The sequence below is a fragment of the Camelus ferus genome, chromosome 8, assembly GCF_009834535.1.
Source record: "Camelus ferus isolate YT-003-E chromosome 8, BCGSAC_Cfer_1.0, whole genome shotgun sequence".
NCBI classification, from domain to species: Eukaryota; Metazoa; Chordata; class Mammalia; order Artiodactyla; family Camelidae; genus Camelus; species Camelus ferus.
In genome coordinates, this window is record NC_045703.1 from 49990897 (window position 1) to 50014118 (window position 23222).

Genomic DNA, 23222 nt, shown 5'->3' on the forward strand with positions numbered 1-23222 from the left:
TGAAAGGAATATTGTTCCACATGGAATAAAGTATATCCCGAAGGGATTCCAGTTGAAACTCAAAGAGAAAAAGAAAAAAGCAACTCTTAAAAAAAAAGTTAAATAATTGTCCCCAGTAAGATAACACACTTTTACAAAGGTAACTAGTACATAACGTTAAAATTATCCAGTATAGTTGGGCATACACAGAGTTATTTCTTTGACAAAGTTTTAAAGGGATAATTTGCAATTTATATTAGGCAAAACTTATCTGTCTTAGCACAAGTATTTGTCAAAATCTTTTGTTTGAAACTGCAGAATGGCTCATTTTATATTTCAAATAACTTAGAAGATGGGCATGGTAATAATTACACCAGATCTTACTGAAAAGCGAACAAAGACACACACACACACACACACACACACACACACACACATAAAAACCACATCAAAAAAACACTCTTCAGTTATCTACTGACTACTATTATTTTTAGAAAGAGGAGAACTAATACTGATTTTCCACCATATTATAGCTGACAAGTTCCTCTATGAACACGGGAACATGAGAGGTAGACTAGAAATCTGGAATTCTTGTGTTCTCTAATAATGGCTTGGAATTATCCACTACAGAATTTCCCATTTTCCCAGGGGAAAAAGAAAAAAACAAATAGGGATTTGAGCAATTTTATAAAACATTTATCAACTCCCCCCCCAAAAAATCACACTATACCAGTAATTATACTAACAGATGAGCTGGTATTCTAAAATCTAGAAACAAGCCATGGAAATCAGTTATATAGACAGACAAAGAAATAATCTCAAAATCAGGTAAACAAACAGCAGTTATTACCACTTACAACATTTTATTGGCATATGACAATTTACAAGGGTCCCTGTTGCATTATACATCACACTGAGTAAGAATCGTTTAGCCGTCTACATTCATTCTTATTGGGCATATTTTTACTCAAATTATAACTGAATTCCCAACACTTGATTTTAACTGTGACAAAAGGGAACAACAGTAATTTCTTGAAGTAGGCTGCAATTGGAAAAACAAATTTTGCTTTTTATATTAAAATTCCTAGGATGTTGAGAGAGATACACACCTAAGGACTGAGTCATGGCCTTCTTAAACAGCTTTCTTAATCCTTTCTGGAAGTATCCTTTGGTTCATTTTTATTTTCCTTCTCTAGGCAAAAAGAAGCCTGTTAATGCAGGTATCAGAGTTACTATATTCTGGCACTTGTAAAAGAACCATTCAGCTTTTATAACATGTCGTGAAGTGTGGAGTTAAACTGTGGTTTAAAAAAATTCACACAGGTTACTTTTTATGTGCTTGGCTCTGAAAAAGTTAACACCCACAATGGTATTCTATCGCAGTGTTTCCACAATCACAGTTCTTACTATATTCTGGTAGGATACTTTCCTCAATTTTAATAAAAGTAATCAAATCATGTATATATTTGGGTTAAAGCAATGCATTTGCACTTAAAACATAACCTCCTGACAGGACTTTTCACGTAGCTTTTTCCCCACTCCCTATTAAATAATTTCTCAGTAATCTCCCTTTCCCTGCTGTCTTATGTGGAAAAGCAAAACTGCACATTTATAGTCATGCATAAATTCAGTAACCTAACCAGTAACTGCTAAAGTAAAGCTAAATTTATTTGTATAAAATAAAATGGTTGTGAAAATTTTCCTGTCATACAGATCAAATCCATGTTGCTTCAGCATGTAATTAAGTATTATTCTGACTAGGAGAGTATTAGTTATGTCCTAATTAATGCAACACATACTTGCTATGACAGTATTTCCTCTGCTCTAACAACTTCAGAAGAACAAAATAGGAGAAATCATGCAATACTTAAGGATCTTAGGGGCATGAGCATCACATACATTGAGTTTTGTTTTCATATTTTTCCCTCTTACAGCTCTTAGCTAATGTTCCTGACTGCAATCAAGGTGCTAGAAGAATTGCAAATCATCAGTGAGAATGGAAGAGCCATACACTTAAGATGTTTAAAAGTTTACACTAACAGAATAAACATTAGCCCCTTTTAATGTAAACATATACAACTAATTTAGATGCTGAATTAGCAAATGAAATTTGACTACTTTTATCATATATGATTACAGAGCAGACAGATTTAACACTGAAATGTACTATTTTGGATTTTCATTCCTTTTATGAGATACCAGCATAAACACAAAGGTAATTCACATTTGAAATATTATCTATCTGAATAGAACCCTTGAGAAGAAAAACCCATTTTACAAACTGCAATTGAAATATGGAAAAAAAATAAACAAGTTAGATCAATGCTGCAACAAGCTTCCTGTCAAATTTTTTATTGATGACATTTGAAAAACAAGTTACTTAAAATACTACTAATGAACAGTATATTCTGTTCACCTATTTTTCCTTATGGTTAGACTACAAACTAATGATTCATCTGTTCAAAAGCTCAAATAAATATGTAAGATATGAAATCAGGTACACATCTTTTTAACGTATCAGGTTATTCTGCAGGATAATCCTCTTCCACACCAATACCAGGATTATAGGTTTTGTCTTTTTTTTTTTTAAATAAGACATTTGGTAGCAATGGGGTTTTTATTTGTATTGTTACAAACCAGTTTCCTTGCTCAAAAAATAGCTGATATCTAAGACCATGACTCAAAACTTTCAAATAAAAACAGAAAGAGAACACTGAATTTTGAGCTTAAATAATGGCTCCTAAGAATGATTTTTATAGGCCACTGTTTGCTTTCAGTAAAAAAAAAAAAAAAAAAACCAAAAAACCTCATACTTTTCAATCTAACTTTTAAAAGCTTGTACTATTTTTTTTTAGTTATTGGCAAAGCCTTTTTTTCCTTTCTTAAACATTTGCTTAGGTGTTAAACTAGCTTAGTTTACCAAAGTAACAATTTTTTCTGTGGTATACTTCAAAAATTAGTCACCCTACAATGTAGTGTGTTTGAATTAAGGAGAATGTTAAATAGATGTATACCATTAAAGTAATTAATGTGGTCTCTATAAACAATTGCCGTCCAGGGTATGTAGAGCTAACGTTTACTTCAGAATAATCATTAACAAACAGGGAGGGAAGAGAATCAGAACTTTCACAGAGCTGTACTTGACCATATCTTATAGACAAAGCAGAATTACAATGCATGTAACAAAAACAGTAAAAGTATTTTTTTAAAAGTTGATAGTTACAAATATGGTACGTAACAATTTTCTACTTTATTTCAGTACAATTTTCAACATACAGTCTACTATTTTTCAAGATATTTGAAGACTTAAAACAAAATTTCTCTAGACTACTTGCAAACAGTAAAATTTAAGTAAAATGCTTACATTCTTATTTGAAAACAAAAATCATGTAAAAAAATGGTGGGTGCAAGTTCTGTTCTCTGTTGCAATCTCACTTCAGATTTATTATTCCTATTTTTAAAAAAGAGAGAGAAAATAAAGATTAGCAAAAGTACGAAGAGTAAAAATGATCCAAAATAATCACTTTTCCTAAAAATTAAATAAATTGGCCCACCAAACCCATACATATAAAGAAAATCTGTTAGAATCACCAACAAGTTGAAAATTTCTACCTTTTCTTCTTTGCGCCTGTCCTTCTTTTCTTCATTATTTTCCATGGTCTCCTCTTCATCTTCAACAATCCCGTCCCCTTGGTATTTATCATGAGTCCATTTTGGACTGCTACCTGATTTTTTGAAGTTAAAGCGCCCTCTGCCACGCTGAAAGGTACCACGACCTCTTCCTCTTTTGGCCCAATAATCCACACCATCATCTCTGTCATCATGCTACAGAAAGGTTAAAAAACAATCATCACTGAAATATCTTTTTTTAAGGAAGATGACTATATCCCTAATAGTAAGTCATGGCAAAAACTTTCTGCAGATTGGATATGAGATTGGTACTGTTCTAAACACAACAAAACAAAACCAATAAAATTGAACTTTTTAACAAACATATACTGCATCGTGAAAGCAAGTAATTACATCTTATTGCTTAGTAACCCAAGCATTTGAGAGACCAGATAATTTTTTGGAGAATCTCAACTGCTGAATTACTGCCAATTTCCTAATTTTTACTTTTTTGCTTTCCATTATTATTTCAATGTATGTCTACTTATTCATACACTGCATGTAAATGAGATATTTTCCTCACAAAATTAGTCATAAATATGCGACAAAATATAAAAAACGTCATTACAACATTATCAGTAACATTAACCAAATAAAATAGGTGGTTAGAATTATACCTCCCATATAGGAACAGATTTTTAAAATCCTGAGATTTACATCTAAATCAGTATGTATTACACGTCAATCTTCTGGGCAAGGGAATCTCACATGCCAAATCACAACAGCATGGTCCCTAGAGTAATACTTCAACTTACTTCTTCACTAACCTAAAATACTGCAGCTATTACATTCCAATATTAATTTTTCATTAACTGTATCCAAATATAAATGTTTCCCAAATTACAAATTATTCCATTAATCAAAACAATCTGCAGAACTGAAAAGTACTTGACTTTGTGGGTGAGCAGATGAGTATTACATCCCAAAATACAAAAAGTCAAAGTTCTCCTGTAATATAATTCGATTAACTGCTGCCCACCTCAAATTCAGGTTTATACCTACAAAATGGGAATGATGCCCCTCTGTAAGACGACAGGCATAATGCCAACAGTATTGCATAACACGGAGTACTGATACTGATCAACTGTCCAAAAGACACTAAAACATTTTTTAATATATTGCATGAGCACCTTTTTAAAACATGGAATGTGCCTTTGTGCATATTCATGTAATACAGATCACCCTTCTGCATGATTTGAAAAGTTCACACATGTAATTAACAGACTGTAAGAAAGAGTTCTTACCAATTTCTAATAATCTATCAAACCAATGAAAGATGACTAGCTAAAGGTATGCATGGCTCGAAGAATGAATGTAGGAACTATCGTAAGTATAAATTTCAATGTCAGGAAGTTTAACTGTAAACCCAGAATAAACTATTTTACAATAGTCTGCCTCTCAAAATAATATGCACATACAATTACATTAATTTCAGGATTCCTTTTGGTACTAGCACAACTAATTTTATAGAGTTTGTGGGTTTTTGTTTGAGGTATTTACACAGTATTCCATGGACTTGTAGGAAGAAACAATTAAGTTTTGAAGCCAGAGGCACGGGTTTAAATCTTAACAGAAACTGTGTAACTTTACTTCCTCACTTTAAAAAACAAGATAACCTTGAAGGAACACAAATGATCTGAAAGTGCCCAGCCCAGTGTCTGACAAGCAAGCACTCAAACCATGGTAGTATTAACAAAGCTTACAGGGTGCTTATTACTAAGAATGAGGCACTGTTCGGAGCACTTTCCATGTATTTACTCATGTAATCCTCAGAACAACCCTGTAAAATACTCTTAATTAACCCCACTTTAGATACAAAGAAACTGAGGCACAGAGAAATTAAGTAACTTGCCCAAGGCTACAGAGCCAGTCTTTTCCACTGCCTCGTATGCCCATCATCCACAGAATACATTTCCCAGCTATCTTGGTGACAGTAAATGATTACCATACGAGGTAGCTAAGAGTTAGCTGAAACAGAAATAGAAATAGTGGCAAAGCTAGACACTAGAGTTTAACTAGCCATTACTTTTAAACATAAAATCATCTGAAAATAAACAAAACAGAAGCTAGAAGATTACATTTTTTCAGAGGGTATCCTAGCAGCTACCTAAGTGACATTTTGTTGCTAAGCATAATCCTCAAATTCTTACATCCAAGATTTCACTCTTACTACAATTTTAAAAAATTACTTCACAGATGATAAAGGGGACATCAGATATTCGTAATACACAGCCAAAAATATGTTAAGAAAGGAGGCCATATTAGAACCAAGACCTTCTGAATCCTATTTCTTCCTTATAGAATGATTGAGTTTCAAACAGTTAATTTATTAAAACTCCAATCCAAACCCCTTTCCCCACCAGGGATTTTCTTTTCCTCAGATGACATCAACTCAACATCAAGAATTTGCCCATATCAGTACTTTAGCACTTACTCCAACTCTTCACATACTCTCACCCCTGAACAGAATTTCAGGTTCTAACGCTGTTCTCCTTCCTGGAGTACTTATTATTGAAAACATTACTTTATCTCTGCATAATTCAAAGTTCTGAAATGGGGAGTTTCAGATAAGAAAACAATAAATGAACAAATGTTATTACTCAGGACTAGAGGAAAAACGATAACAGTACTTTAAGAACCTTGGCTTTGGAGACCAAGGCATGGGTTCAAAACCTGACCCCACTCCTACTGGCCATGTACCTTTGGTCAAGCTGCTCAATCTCTGTACCTCGGTTTTTCATCTGTACAAGTGGATAATGACCCTACCTCAAAAGGACTTTATAAGCATGAAAATAAATATATGTAAAACACTTAGAATGATGTCTAGCATGGTACATATACTCAATAAATGTTACTCATTATTGTCACTACTAAGTATTAACGTTTCATTACTATGGACAAAATTTCCATGCTTGTCGATTATTCTGAAAGAACCTAGAAGAATCTATAGTTTTCAACTTCATTTATTCTCAATTATAATTTTTATATATTTCTATTCTCAACATTAGCTGTCTGAAAAGTCTAGTAAGTATCTTTGCAGAATATGCAAAATATTTTAAATTCAAATACCCATGTGAAAACCAAAGTTGTCATTCCAATGGCTCATTAAGAACCAAAATAATTAACTTTGGGAACTGATTTTTAAGAAAAAATGTGATGTGTTAATTTCACTTCTAGTGAACATTAGTCTGTGACAAATGTACATGTACGTCTTATACAGAAACAAAGATTTTTAAATACATCCCAGAAAAGCAACATACAAAATGTTACTGCTACTTACAAGTGGCTAAATTTTTAAAGTAACACTCTTGATTAATACCTAATTATGTGTCAAGCAAAAATGATTATGTTCCAATTTAAGACAAAAATTATGGTACCAGATACTTAAAAGAATGCCATAAAAAGTCAAGGTCTGGCCTAAATTAAGTATTTGTAAAATGTGAAGTGTTAAGCAATTAATTACTATCTACTTGTTCACTTCTCACTTGCCTCAACTTTCACATCTGTTCTACTTGTCTGGCATTATTACTCTCATTCCTCATCCCACCTTTGAAAGGTTGACCTTATAATCTCTTCTCTTCATACTGGGTGATCTTGTTGTGGCTTTGTGACTGGTAAGATGATGGCTTAGTCTAGATTTTTCTCTCCATACCTGCATTAGCAATTACCTATTTATTGCATACCTCCACTCAATTCCTCCCAGGCATTTCAAAAACAAAACTTAATCTTCACCTCCAATGAGTTTCTTTACCCTATATTCCCTATCTTGGAGAGATTCCTTCTTCTCACTACCAACACCCAACTAGTAGGTCCCTGAAGAAATACTAATAAATGTTATTTTCTTAACTTTCCTCAAATTTAGCCTCTTAGTTCAGACACTCAATATTTCTCAGATCTGTTTTCACAATCATGCTTTCCTAAACTCTGCCTAACATCCACATTTATTACAGTATTATGGCCTTCCACAATTTGGCCCCTGTTTTTTCTTAACCTTCCCAAAATTACACCGACCATCTAGCCAGCTGAGTACTGGAGTTCTCTCCATCAGGATGATTCACTTCTGCTTTTCAGACTGTCAACTCAAGCATAAATTTCTCCTCACAGGAATATATGCTGTGTAAACATTATACATAATGTGTTCTGTAAAAATATATTTAACTTTTTCAGACTCTTGCTCATTAAAGTACCCAAAAAAAGGGGCAAATGGAAATCAATTTTTGAACCAACTACAATGCCCAGTCTTAAAACAAAATATAGCTCTACTTCAGAATACAGCTCTATACTCTTACTTAGTAGATGTCATGGACATTCAAGTTTACTCAAAATATATTCATAAAAAGCCAAATGAAAGACACATTTCTACAAAATCCAATACTATTTTCTCCTCATTTAAACAAAACAACTAGTCTTCCCCAAGGAGCTATGACAAAAATGAGTATTCCTGCTAATAGTTTTTGGTATTTTCTTGGTGTCTATAACATTGGATGAATCCTCTTCCCCCATGCCAAAAGAGCAGAAAATTTATATCATTATCTAGAGATTTTTTTCAGGACCCACCTCCTCTAGCTTCATCCCTTAGAAAACTACTTTAGAGAGAAGAGCATCACGAAGAACCACCAAATTAGTGTGTATCTAGCAAGTTTTCCAGAATGTAGTATTTCATCTTCTATTTACTCCAATAAAAGTTAACAGCCTCCTGAGATTCTTAATTACATGTGCTGTGAAAGAATTCTCTTTGCCTGTTCATTTAAACAAATAACTGCGATGATGAAAGGTAAATCTTAATGAGAAGTTTCTACAACTGCCACCGTCTTTACAGACAGATAAGAAACAAGTTAATGTTCTTCTCTGAATGTGGCTATCAAATCAGGTATATTTTTACTTTACCCTGATCAGCCCACAGGAGATATTAATAAAGTATAAACAGGACTAAAGGGACCCACATTTTCAAAACTTCAAATCATCTGGGTAATGAATTTTTAAAAAGGTTTCCCACATTATGGTGAAATTGTCTCACAGTAGTGGATACCTGTACTCAAATGTATTCACCCAGTATGCTTTGAAAATTAATGCAAACCAAATAAACAGAGATTTCTAACACCCACCAAGAAGTACTTCTTGCTCTTTGGGGTATATTCTGGATCCCATTCCTCTTCCTTCGGTCTCTTTTGAAAAGTAGTATTTGAGTTGTTTGGACCAGTATTTGTCCCAGCAAAAACTCCTCTGGCTCTTCCTCTGCCTCTAATTCGAAACTGATTAACATTAACAAAGTTGTTTAGTAATGAAATCAAAAGGTATTAAGTTACATGCAAACTCTAATTTTACTGCAGTAACAAAAAGCATACTCCCTAATTTCCTTCCTGAATCTCAATTTCATAGCCACTGAGGCTGGAAAGGGTGGCCATTTTATACCAGTAGGGAGGCAAAAAATTCTGCCTACTGAAAAGTTGAGTAGGTTAAGAAGAAATGCACAGTCAACCTAAGTGTTAGAATACTGCATTTTCATGGCCTGAACTAATATTTTAAAATAATCAAGCTGGTTGTTCTCCCTTTTACTAGCCAAAAGAGTTGTCTAATTCTTTTGAATTACATAAAAGAGTCCCAAGTGTTCAACTACACCATCACCATTACAAAAGAAAAGCTCTTCTCTTTCCCAAATGATCTAGTTAATGAACCCTACTAATAACCAACTGGATACGTGCTCAAAGTAGGAGTCTGAATCTAGAAATTAAAGTCAAGAAGATGCACTACTATGAAGTCATTAAATTAATAATTATAACAAATTTACAAAAACATGGAGAAATGTGTATGTTATGTAAAATAAAAAGTTATACGATTTCTATGATTGATACACTTATAAACAAGGACTTAAAGAAAACAGGCAAAAGTGAAAATAGCTGTTAATACACAAATGAACGTAAGGATTTTATTTGTTTCAAGATACCATTTCAAAAACTAAGTGATTAAAGAAATTGATCTCAATCATTAACTTTCCTTGACTCTTGGGTCTTTAAGCATTATGTACAGTTACTGATTCCAAACTTAAGTATCTAGATTGTACAGATGCTTCTAGATCTCAAAATGGCATTTTATCTTTTTCAAATTAGGCAAAAACATTTATTTTTTTTACTTTATATACAAAGAAAGCACCATCCCAGCTCCAGCCCCTCCTCATTCCCCCTAAATGGCATTTCTTAATGAAGATATTTCAAATACCATTTCACTTTTCAAGACTAATTCTGCCTATAGGGGTAATGACTGATACAGTAGACAGTATCTAAATCATATACTTTCCTTATGTACAATACTCTAAAGTTTTATCAAACAATCAAAGATTATTTTATTACTTACAAAGGTTCCTCGTGGTCGGCTAACTCCTGCAAAGCCTGAGTATTCTTTCAGTTCATGGTGAGTTTTAAATTCTTCTTCTCTTTCCTTCTTACTCTCCTTTTCTTCTCGAGAACTGGGAGAAGAAGGTGATGCTGAAGAGGATGAAGATCGAGAATGATCTTGCTCTCTACTTTTATGTTTACTGCAAAATAAATAAAGGAAACAAAAAAAAGTGCTATTTTTAAAAAGAATGACCCTGTTGAATCTTACAATAAAAGGGATATTTTTCAAGTCAAAAAAACTATCCTCTATTAAAATCATTACATAACTAAAATGATTGGGTGTTAAACTTTGACATAATCTGTTTCCATTCTCTTTCAATATTTGTTTTACATCACTACTGAAAAACATGCTATGACCTGCCAGTTAGAGACTAGCAGTCTGGAAACTTCAAGAATAAGGGTCAGTTCTTCAATATTTTTAACTTTATTTTTACTTTAACGAAAGGAAGAGAAGAGTAGGAAAAAGTAAGAATGTTCTTAAGGCCAAGTTTCAAAATGACTGCAGTTTGTACACCCTGGGTGAGAACAGTTGAAATGGTTTGGGCTGTAACTCCATTATTGAAATAAAAAGCATATGCTATAAAAAATACCAGTCATAAATTTTAAAACACAAGTAAAATCCACCATTTACCTAATGAATAGCAAGAAAAACGATTATCTATGATACTTAGTATTCCTATAATTTATTTGACTCTATGATGATCAATTTTACATGATTCTAATGCAACACTCGAAAAGGTCATACCTGCGTTAACTCTTACCACTGCTAACAGTATCCATGGAAACATTACTTTGAAAGACTAATACACATTGCTATTTCATAAAACTAGTCCTTCCTCCCCCCATCTCTCCCATGTTAAACCACTAGATATCAGTTTAAAATTCTTGTACTCTGGGTGTTATGAGTTGAAAAAGTGCGGAATCAAGCATAACGAACCAAAGTTCTTACACAAACTGTTTCTAGAAATGCACTGCATTGAAGTCCAACCTCCTGATGTAGCCTGGATAATAGGACACATTAATTTGTCATTTTTTTTTTCAGTGTTAGCTTGCTATTCCAAAGTTTTTGTCCTCATCCACCATAAGCCGTGTAAAAGACAAATACATTTTTGCTGTAAAACAAATAATTTTAATTGTTTAAATTTAAACATTCGATTACACAGTCAAAATTGAAAGCAATTAAGCTGACAATTATTAAAGGCTAATTAGAAGCTAAAACCTAACTCAGACAGTGTTAACAATTACCTGTCATCTTTGTAAGATTTGTATTCCTTGTAATCTTTTGGAGTTTTTTCCTGCTTTCTTGATCCACTGGATTCCCTGGAGCCCTTGGAATCCCCCCGTTCTTTACTTCTTTCTTTTCTCCGACGATCAATGTCATGTCGAAGATCAGCAGAATCACACCTTAATTTTTTATCTCCCTATAAAAGATAGATGTAAAATACAGATTTCAGGGAAGCTATAGGAAAAAAAAATGCATATATATAGTCAAACTTTATGCCAGTTTCTAAGCTGGCATTTTAGTATCAGAAAAGAATGAATCATAACATACTACTTCCGTACTTTTCAAAACGTACTTGATGTTCTCACTAAACATTTGTATACACAAAGGGACTGAGAAAGTTATTAAAAGCTAATTATCCAGAAAATGTCACAGATTTTTGTTTAAAGCAATCTATAATAAACTTTCATATAATAAAATGATTTAATTATTTTCCACTTAGCACATCCTTGTTAATTATCACCCCTTATCCTTCGAAATCGTTTTTAAATGACTGAACAATGGTAGAGGTTATACTCAATTGTGGGTGTAGCCATCTGCCTACAAAGTTAAAGGATCCTAAAGTAATGGTTCTCACATCATTTATTTAAGCCTCATTATCATCACGCTCTTCCCAAGTAAGTTGACCAACCCAATAAAAGCCACTTCAAAAGTAAGTGTTCTGTAATTTCCATAACATGCAAGCGCAGTATGATTAACGAAACCAACTGAGGTTGAACAAGGGTAGAAACAAAGCCAGAAAGGTATTATTCCCAATCCTGTACTCAGAATCTTGGGCCATATACTGCCCTTTCTCAATTCAGGTATTGCAACGGACATTAGTTTAACTGGGTCACAATTCACCTCCTTCTTGTTCCATTGCTTTTTCAAATACTATATAATTTAGGAAGATGGAAAGAGGCATCTAGGAATGAAGAAAAATTATACATCAGTAAGATGCTAAGCAATGTGGACATCCTTGCTAGTATTCAACAATAAGAAGTACTTAGTCTGGGAAGACCAGATATAATGTTCATAAACATTCATAAAAATGAAAGTATAAATATATCTCCAAATGATATCAACTACTCACCTATTTGCTCCCACACTAACAAGAAAAATCTAATCAAGAGCAAAAACCTTTCTATGCACCTAGTAATATGTTGTTACCAAGCCCACAAGTAACAATATAAACGAAAGTACTTTGTAAACCCCAAACTATATATATACATTAATTACATATTACTACATATATGTTAACTGTTCATTCAGATTAGCAAGATGAAGGATAAAAAGCAATGTCATATCCCTCTGTCCATCAATTATCACTATTTTCTCTCCTCTAGATCAAAATCTGGTTTGAGTAATGAAGAGAGAAGACACTCACTCACTTTGTCAAAGCACAAGGATAGACTAAATTGTGGGCAAAACAAAATTAACCAACATTGATCAAAACGTACTGAAAGTAAAAGCCAAAATTGGCATTCATTTCTTGGAATCTATTTTTCTAAAATCAACATGCCCCATGCATAGAAACCACTTTCTTTCCAAGGTCTATATTTCTTATCCAAAAAGTTAATAGTATGCCTTATGAAAAAGGTTATATACTACAAGTGTTAATAACAGCTTCTAGTAATAAAAATGCCAACGTTTTCATAACAGACCAATTATTCAACTCTGCAAAACAGATGTATTTTTCTTATTAGAAAACTAATGTCCAAGAAGCTAATTACTTTCCTGGTATCACAGAGACAGTACGCGGTGATGCCCAGAATTTGAACCAAGCAAATACTCTTCCAAGTCCCCGAACTTTTTAATTATAAGACAGTTGATCCCTTTTTACCTTGCTCTACATTTCTACTAGACTTTTACGGCCTCTCAGATAGATTAATCTACCTAGAAAATGTCAATTTCAAATTATCAATAAATTAGAGGCCCCTTAACAACTGAACTCCATTCTCACAGAGTCCCCCTACCCCAACACCAGTCATTCACAGGCTCCTTTCTCAAGTTTAAAAGCATTCTTCCCCCACAATTCACAAATATTCCAATAGTGACAGTTTTTGTTCATTTGTAAACCAGTTCTTAGAATTCTTATTTCTTAGTCCAGATCAAAAATGTCCAGTAGCATTGGAGATAACTTCTTGTTCTCTCTTCACAACCTAGATATATTAATTTAGGCACACATAAATCAAGAAATACTTATTCTGACTCATCCATTTCACCTCTACACTTTACAGAAACCCTAATATAATTTGAATCTTTGCTTTTATACTTTTCCTTTGTCTACTCATTGATTCTTTACCCTTTTCTTAGAACTAGTTTCTTCCTTTCATTAGCACTTAAAGAAATTATTCTGGGTGTGACTTAAGATACACAGTACAGTGTCAGTTTAATTTTTTCTATGAAGAAACACTATACATACTACCATAAATATATATAACGTATTTAACAAGTTAAAAATAGATGATACCCATAAACATTTTGCCTAGGCAAACTATACTTATTAGTACAACATTAACTAAGCTGAAGTTAACATAAAAAAAGAGGTTCATTCAAAACATACCTTTTGATTTTCTTCCTTAAAAACTCTCTCTTCCCCTGCTAAACGCGTATGCTTCCTCAGGGCACTTGGAGAGATGTCAATTCTCCTTAATGTAAAATAAAGTCTATTTGTAGTCATATTAACTTTATACTTCTAAAAATTCCTAAAAGTGCCTATTTTTGTAAAGGAAATGATAGTTGTTTCTCTCCCAGTCAACCAATTTAGCATGGCAAAATTATTGATCTAATTCCTAATAAACAATTAATAAAAACTATATTTATTAAAAACTAATTAAAATGCTTCAACCTTATTATTTTTATACATAAATGAAGCCTGATCTTTGAAAATACCAAGTTTATTTTAACCATCAAAAAAAGAAAAACATGTTTTGATTAAATTGAATATTATTTTAAGTGTCAATCATCATACAATTATCTCAATATTCTCAATGAACACACAAATAGGATTATTTGTTAAGTATCTCCAATATTTTTAAACATTCAGTGGCTCTTTAGTTTTATTTCGTGCCTTTCCTTGCCATTTTGAGCTACTGTCAGTTGCATCTGCTCAGTGCTTCTTCAGCAGTTGCCACCAAAACCATGCCTACTATGGACTAAGCACTGAATTAGACACTTTATAACCAATACAACTAATTGTCACCATCCTGCAAGAGGTATTGTTACCCGTTTGTAGATGGATGTTCAGAGATTAAATAATTTGTTATCACAATGCAATTAAGTGAGAGCAAGGTGTTGAACGTAACTGTCTGACTACAACGTTCATGACGTTTTCATGAAAAACAATTCTACCTCTCACCAAGCATTTTTATTTTACAAACTTACTGGAAGCAGATTAAATTCAAGGGTTACTTACTCTAGGCATCCAACCCCCTCCCCAAAATACAAACGTGGTTAACAATTTAAGTCCAGAAAGTGATAAGAATTCGCATTTTAAGTTCCAACAACCAGTTTAAATCAAATAAAACTGAAAATTAAGATACAGTAAATTACAAACTTTTCAAGACTGGACATGTTTATTCAAGGTATAAATCAAAGTTCATTTGTGTCATAATGTCTGTTATAGTTCTATATCTCTTGTATATAGTTGCAATATAATCTCGTTTAATCTTGTATAGTTTCAATAAACCTTATCTAAATAGTATCTTCCTATCAAAACAACATTTTTACACGCCCATTCAACAGTATATACCTGTGTATCTCAGGGCTCTTTTGCCGGGTACTATGTTCTTCAGTGGCTTTCTGATATGAAGTGAATCTCTCGTTTAGGGTCATTGCAGGTGATTTGAAGTATTGCTCTGTTGATTTAGGAGAAATACTGCCCAATTAGTTATCTTTAAAAGAGATTTTCATTTATGACAGAAGGGCATGTAGCAGGTGAAAAGAAAATAAAAATACTCAAGAATCCTCGTAGAAGAGAACCAAGTGTTACAAAGAACTCTTATCCTGTCCCTTTTACTTCTTGCACCTCAACAGGTTAACTGATGCAAAGTTCCTTATAGGTTCCTGTCAATATTACATATACTCCAAGAATAATAAATATATTGAGAGTCTAATTCCATTTCAATAACGCACTACACTTCCTCAAACAGAACAAAAAGAAACAATGTGAAAGTCCTTAAAGCCTTGCCAATATGAACCAATGAACTTAACTTCAAGTAACTACAGAAAACAAAACAAAACAAAAAAACTGAAGTAACTACACAGCTGGTTTTAGTGAAATAATAAAATTATTTCATCAAGAGCTATGTTGACAACAAAAAATTGGATTTAAGAAAAAACTGAGTACTGCCATTTCGGTTGGAAAAACATTTTTAAATCAATTAAACTCACTAATTACTCCAAAAATCTGGCATCTTGGCAAACCTGACAATACATTTGATATCACTGTCTTGTCTTTTAACAATTTTTAAATTGGTAATATCAACACTGACTAGTTTTTACACCATTTCAAAATATGCTGTAAATGTAATATAAAAAGACGTATAAAGTCATGAAACGTTACATTACGAAGCAAGCTATCTGCTTAACAGGTCAACATACATCTGTGTCAACTTACCGCCCAATATCCAGCACATGTCTCATAACCAATCATTAAAACTTGAAACGGCCACTACAAGGGTAGTGCCTCAATCATAATTCCATGAAACCCAGGAATTTGAGCTAGCAACTCAGTTTTTATGCCATTTTTGCCAGGAAGACAGAAGATTCAACTTTGCCTGTATCTTTCAACAGCTATTTTACTTTGAAACATGGATTTGCCATTTCAAAACATATTCCAGGACCTAGTTACAATGAAAAAGAAAACATCACTGGGCATTTTCAGCTCTGTATTAAGTAAGAGCTGTTCAGATCGGTTGTACAATACCAATAATGAAACATAACTACAGTTCTTTAAAAAAAAAAAAAAAGAAAATGAAAAAGGAAAAATTTTATCAAAATCTGATCTCAAAATTCCAGCAATAAACTGTAAAATGTGGAGACAGGTCAAAAAAGGTGAAAAAAGAAAAAATGTTAATGTTTCATAATTTATGTACCAAGTAATATGGTCATAAACTGGTTCACAAACGTAGTTATAGTCCAATAACAAAACTCTCGTTACCATGTTTAAATAATTACAATCAAAAAGAAATTCATTAACTATTCATTGTTTTGAAGTATCAAGTGCCTAAAGAACTTGCGAGTTACAAGTTTCAGCTACTGCAATGTAGAGTTGTTCTCACGTCAAAAGACAAACTTTTTTTTTTCAAAAAACAGCTTTTAAGAGCAACAGCCATGGAGATTCCTGGGTAAGAACCTATTTCACAGAAAGCTACCTTTTAAACACAAAAACAAACAAAAACAAAACCCAACTGCCCAAAAAGTAATCTTTGAAAATTATCAGTAACTTTGAGACTAAAATTACATACTGGTGAAGATAGAACATCATTAATTACATTAGTTGAAATAAAACACCTTATCATCTTTAGGACCTAAAGAAATGTCGTCATTATAATCCTAAGTAGTCACTATTCACATCATCACTACTTATCTAACATACTTTTAAGTTTCTTGAATTTTTTCCCCTTTAAAAATTCTAATAAATTTTTTTCTGGCTTATCTGTGTTATGACAAATTAAGTAACACACACACACACAAAAAAAACACAAAACATTAACACTGTGTTCAGGTCCCTTTAAAAGTTGAAAAGAAATTCTTAATAAATAATAGTAACAATACTGCCTCACTTTGTTATAAATCTATGCCAAGAGTACATTATCGCAAGTCACATGCATGCAGGGAAAGATACTCTGTAAGCACTCTGCACTTCAAATATAGCATTATGGCACATTTCAAGAAGACTTTTAGCATTAAATAAACCTATGTCATGTTTTATCATGATACAGATTTTTCAAAAAAAAAATACGTTTTAATTCTATTTAGCATTTCAATCACTTTTTATTAAATATCTTCATTGGTCTTAATCCAACAAGACTGTTTATCTCTTTCATGAAACTATTTTTTCAAAGTTTTAATGGTGTCTACATATACTTGCTAGTCCTGGGATACATTAATCATTATGCCTAACTGTTCTTTTTTTTGCAAGAGAAATCTGCAATACTCAACATACTAAATTCACAATATTAAACATACAAAACATACCTTTAACATGATGAACCAAGGACACAATGTGTTGAATAAATGACTCTGAAGTGCTTTTGCTGGCCTGTGGCAACTTAATGTGGTCAAAGATGGATCGGAATTCTTGCTCCTTCTTGACAGAATGGACAAGTGTACTAGCAAGTAGCCTGTCTTTAGTCAAGGAAGCAGGTCTGGAGCATATCAGTAACAAACACACACACACAAACAAAATATACCATTGGTTTGAATATGAAAATGGAGAATTATGTTCAGAAAATAAAATAATTAACCAGAATGTTAACGAACCACCCAAAGATTATTTACTGGGTATCAACGTGGAATTACCTGTTAGAATCATCGAGAGGAACCGGTGCCATTTTGAGTTTGACTTCAGGACGGTGAGAATCACTGGCTATCATTTTGATCCTAAGTGGGCTCTCCTCTCTGAAGGTAGACTTTTCTCGTGCATCCAGATTCTTGTGTAGAGGGGGACTGTAATCAAAGAGGTCTTTGAGCTTTTCAGACTTTACCTGCTCAGGTGACTGAGTTTCTTTCTTTACTGTTATTCTCTCAGAGTTTTTGTCGTCTTCCTTGTGCTTATCTTTTGTAGTACTAGGCCTTTCCACTACATATCCAGTCTCTTTAAGTTTATAATTTTTTTCTTCTCTAAATCCATCACTTTCTCTATTGCCTTTCAATGAAACTTTGGACTTGTACTTGGGTCCTTCCTCCTCAGTATTCCGGTGAGATGTAGTAGCAAAATTTTTACCCTGATCTGCAAGAACTGACTTCCTGAACTGTCTGTAATCCTCTGTCTCCTCTGTGTCATCCCCTTCTGAATCATTAAACTTTTGTTTTCCAGACTCTTTATCACTGAAGTAATCTAAAGCTTCCTGATCTTCCCATTCTCCCTCTGCCCTCCCTTTCTCTGATCCTTTCTCCTTGGGAGCCTCTTTATCCCTGGTATTACCCCTATCAAGCAGGAATACTCTAGACTCTTCATCTGTGAACCTGTGAATAAGCAAAGAAGAGGATGGTAACTCTGGATTGCATTCATTGCAGATCACTTGCATTCTTAAATGTGTTGCCCAATAGCACAGGACCAGTAATAAGAGGAAAAAACCCTACTGAAAAGTACTTTTTCAGACTCCACTTTTAAAAATCATTAAAAGCACCCATAAAGCTTATGTACTGAGTTTTTAAATAAATTTACATATTAGACTTTCTAAAGTTTTAAAAAAAAGTAAAGCCATTCTCAAAAACCTGCTCTAGTCATAGTCCACAATTTTGCACTACCAACCCCAAATTTCCAGAGATTCTATAATACACAGCACAGTTTAATGTCAGAGGCTAAGAACCACTAATAAATGATACACTTATTTATTAAAATTCTACTTATACTCAAAATTTCAGACTATTTCACTTACTTAACTACTAATATAAAAATAAGAGTTCACAAATGTGAACAAACACCACTGTAGTTAGTATCAGATATATAATAATCTTCCATAAAGCACAAAATATTTCATAAATACTTTGCAATAGAAAATTGTTTCTGGTAATATTAAGTAGAAACTATATATTAGTTCAATAAGAAAATTAGTTTTAGGATATACTGCTCCATACCACAAATAGCATGCTTGCTCTATTTCCCCATTTATAAATCAATCATACTATCTTAGCAACCCATTTTCATTGTTTTCTGGCAACTCTTAGCAACACTTGAAAAATTAGAATTTGAACCAAGTTTCTCTCTGAAATGTTACTAGAGCCAAAGAAATACCACTTATCTTTTCTACGATCAGGCAGATTTATTAAATATTGGCAGCTAGGATGTTCATAATACCATATGAGAACATGTAATATAACTGCATTATTTACGTAGGTCACGTTATAATGGTAAAGAGAACAAAATAAGCTTCTAATGTCTCACCGCTTATAGAATTAACCTCTGTAAATTCTTACTGTTTTTACCACACATTAACAGTTAGTTATGCTTTATGCTACTACATTTCTCATTCACATTCTTAACTCTGGACTGACTAAAAATGGGTAAAATGAAAAGGAGGAGTATGAATTAGCTTCTTTTAAAACACTTCACTTCCAAAGATAACTAGATGTAAGTAAAAACAATTTGGAGTTATAAAGAAATCATGAGTAAAACGAGCTAAATACACATCACAAAGCAATTTTAAGTCTTATAAACCCCAACTGAATTCAAAGCACAGAAATATTAATATTATAACCTAAATTCTCTACTTCAGTTCTTACCTTTTTAAGAATTTTCCTGTTTTTGCAGTCTCCTGATCTCCACCATCAGGATAAAATGAGGAACGTCCCCTAGCCTCATCTCTTGGAGCATTCTGTGGTGTGATTGTCTTTGCAGGGCTTCTTCGTGAAGGGATGTGATGAATTGGACTATTCTGTGAAGGACTGTATCTACTAGATCCATTTCCAACAGAACCAGACCCAGACCTTTCAGGACTATGCTGAATGGAATGTGAATGCTGAGAGGGGGTGTTTTTTGCAGAGTGGACTGTACTGAGCATGGGGGCATCAGAGCAAGATGAACTCTGACTAGGTGGTGTAGCGATTGGTGAAGGACTATGGGGCGATCTGGGACTATTATCATACGCTGAAAGGCCAGGCCAAATATCACCAGATGTGGCTGATGATTTATTAAACTCATCCACAGATTCAGAAGGGTCATGTTCAAATGTATCTTTCGGTTCCTCCTGCGATTTACTTTTCAGAGGACTCTCTTCTTGGGGCTCCCCTTCAGCTTTTTTGGTTTGTTTTTCCTGAGACCCTCGTCTTTTAGAGACAGGAGATTTGCTATACGGGGACGAAGAACGAGAAGACGATGATCTTGGAGACCTAGAGGATCTATATGACCGGCGAGATCTGCTTCGGGATCTTTGAGAAGAAACAGATCTTCTTTTTGGACTCCTGGAACGTGAACGACCTCGTCTAGGACTCCTGGAGTGTCTTCTATTCCAGACAGGTCTATATCCACCTCGATGATATCTACCTCCTCCTCCTTGGTAATACCCTCTACCCCTTCCTCTGTACCCATAAGGTCGTCTCATTCCTCTATTATTTCTGTAATCTCGGCGATAATCTCTAGAATAAATACGATCTCTACTACGAGATCTTGAATATGTCCTGGAACGAGACCTAGAACTAAAAATGAAATAAATATCAATGCAAGAATAATAAACTATTCTGTCCTACTATTCTAAATACTTCTGGTTAAATATAACATGAAAGTAAGTTGTCAAAGCCAAAAAATGCACATTTTTTAAAAGCCCTTATTTATATAAAAGTAAAAATTTACTGTTTTCAATGAAGAAAGACTCAGTTCTAAGGTAAATATTGAGAAAATAAAGGCTTTAGGAATGAAGGCACAGAAAACGGGAAAAAATTGACGTCCAACAATAGGACACACTAACAAATTACAGTACATTTATGCAGGCACTTCAAGTGACAGTGTAATGAGTATGTAATGCCATGGATAATATAAAAAATAATAAACTGGTATTAACTTTTAATGAGATTACAGTCACTTTCATTTTCAATTTGTGGCTTGTTTTCTTTGTTAAGTATGCACTACTATTTGAAGAAAGATAACTGGAGTTAATCATTTTTATACAAAGAAGAGACTTACTGAGACCTCAAAGTCAGAAATGAGAAACTATGAAACAGTGTAATTCTTACACATAATCCAATTTATCTCTTCATCTCAGCATTATAGCCGTCCCCACGTTATCTGCAGGAAATACATTCCAATACCTCCAGTGGACTAACTCTAAGATAAGGATAACAGATCCATTTCACAGGGCTGAGAATAAAATACCTTAATGAATTTAGCACTGTGTCTGTGTGACCACTTCTTAAATATTAGTTGGTACAATTACCGTTATTGAATAAATTAAAAGCACAGTGATTCACCTGTATCTCTTCTTCCTAGAGTGTGATCTTGATCTTGATCGAGAACTAGACTGTGATCTAGATTTTGATCTTGAAGAATGTGATCTAGAATTGGAGCGACCCATTTCTTTTCTCCTAGTCAAATGAGAGAGAAAAAAGGTTAAAATTGCAATAGAAGTGAAGAAATTTTACATTACTATTTAACTTATTTACATACAAATTGATTTTATAAGATATAAGTTTCTCAAAGGACACTATTCACATCTATTCTTTTCAAATGAGTACTAAGACAGTCAATTATCCCTGACTAAAACTATTTTCACCTGCATGGCAGGCACTGTAATACTGAAGACAGAACAGAAGTTTTCTATGGACTGCCCCACCAATGTGCCTCAATTCAAAACAGCAGCAGCTACAGAAGCCAGAAAAAGCAGTACCAGACTGCAGCAGTATGTTAGATGTTATTCTGTGCCCAATACAAAAGCCTACCTCTCCTGTAAAAAAGATAAATATCAGAGTATTACAGATAAGGAACCTGAAACAGAAAATACAAGTGGCATAATACTAAAAAAATAAAATAAAATAAACCTACCCGACAGTCATCATAAGTGCTTTATGGCCTTGAAATAGGACTAAACTGACCACTCCATGTATACAATACTGCTTGGAATGGTGCATAGTCTCCTAGTAGAATAAAGGTCACTAAGTCTCTGAACAGCTGGAGCCATGGCTCTGCTTTCAATAGTCATGACTGCAGAATAAAATGGACTTATGTGACAATGCCTAGTTCACCCTGTAGCTTTCTGGTGAGAAGATGAAAAAGGATAAAAGATGAAGAAACTGGAGAGATTGCTGCAAGAAAGAAATATTGAAACTACAAGAAAAAAGAGAGCCTTGGGCACCAGTACTTTAACTCTTCTAAACACTACCTAGTATTTAATGCAATATAACCAGACACCAGGTACAGGAATCAGTAACAGTTCTATAAAATATACTCTTTACAAAACTAAGCATATATATATGCCTCCCAATTTTATTTCTGCTACAACTATTTCCAAATTTCTACTTACTATACAAAATAAGTAACTGTTGCCATAAAAATCAACTCACTAAACTTTCCTAATAGCCTGCAACTGGCATATATTTAAACCATTCCTCCTATAACCAAACATGTCTTAAGACACAATTACTCTACTGACCTAGCTTCAGTATTATTAAATAGTATTTAAAAGTACTGAAACAAGTTGATAGAAGAGGCAACAATGTCTACATACTTCCTTACAAAAAAGCCATAAATGACAGATTCAAGAGGTTTCAAATATTTATTTCAGAATAAAACATATCTTCAAAGAGACATATACCAGCTTTGTCTTCTCTTACTCTTAATTCCAAGTTAAGAAATACATAGACAGTACCTTCCTCAGAGCTGTGAGGATTAAATGAGTTGATACATGTAATATACTTAATACAATGTTTAGCATATAATAAGCAATCAACTTTAATTACTTTAACAGCCGCATAACGGGGAAAAGTGTTGTTATGGAACTCCTCTTGGATGCATAAAGGAAGATGAGTTAAATAAGCAGAGTTACTTATTTTGTCTTGTTCTATTTTTAAATAGCTTAGTGTGTTCTGAGTCTTTAAGTAGATGTGTTTATAGAAGTAGAAGCAAACACACAACCTATTACCAGAAGAGATAGAGAATTTTTTCCTGAAACTGATTTTTAAAATCTGCCTTACTTCATACTAGCCACCAATATAAAACAAAAGCTTCAAACCACACCACTTTTAACCTGTCTAAATCATGA

General features: G+C 33.4%; 1 protein-coding gene across 6 annotated transcripts in view; it reads right to left on the reverse strand.

Moving 5' to 3' along the window:
- Positions 1-822: 822 nt before the first annotated feature.
- Positions 823-23222, reverse strand: part of BCLAF1 (BCL2 associated transcription factor 1) — a 28169-nt gene continuing 5769 nt past the window's right edge. The window contains exons 3-13 of one of the 6 annotated variants that reach the window (XM_006188478.3): positions 21436-21549; positions 19756-20661; positions 17830-18495; positions 17506-17675; positions 15056-15161; positions 13868-13952; positions 11286-11461; positions 10000-10180; positions 8754-8900; positions 3592-3804; positions 823-3430 (exon numbers count right to left, since the gene is read on the reverse strand). In XM_006188478.3, the coding sequence (XP_006188540.1) occupies positions 3425-3430; positions 3592-3804; positions 8754-8900; positions 10000-10180; positions 11286-11461; positions 13868-13952; positions 15056-15161; positions 17506-17675; positions 17830-18495; positions 19756-20661; positions 21436-21539 (2760 nt within the window). In that variant the 5' untranslated portion in view covers positions 21540-21549 and the 3' untranslated portion in view covers positions 823-3424. Of the gene's footprint in view, positions 3431-3591; positions 3805-8753; positions 8901-9999; positions 10181-10989; positions 11153-11285; positions 11462-13867; positions 13953-15055; positions 15162-17505; positions 17676-17829; positions 18496-19755; positions 20668-21435; positions 21550-23222 lie in introns of those variants that run through there. The other 5 variants (XM_032485003.1, XM_006188476.3, XM_014562415.2 and 2 more) reach the window with 5 other exon arrangements.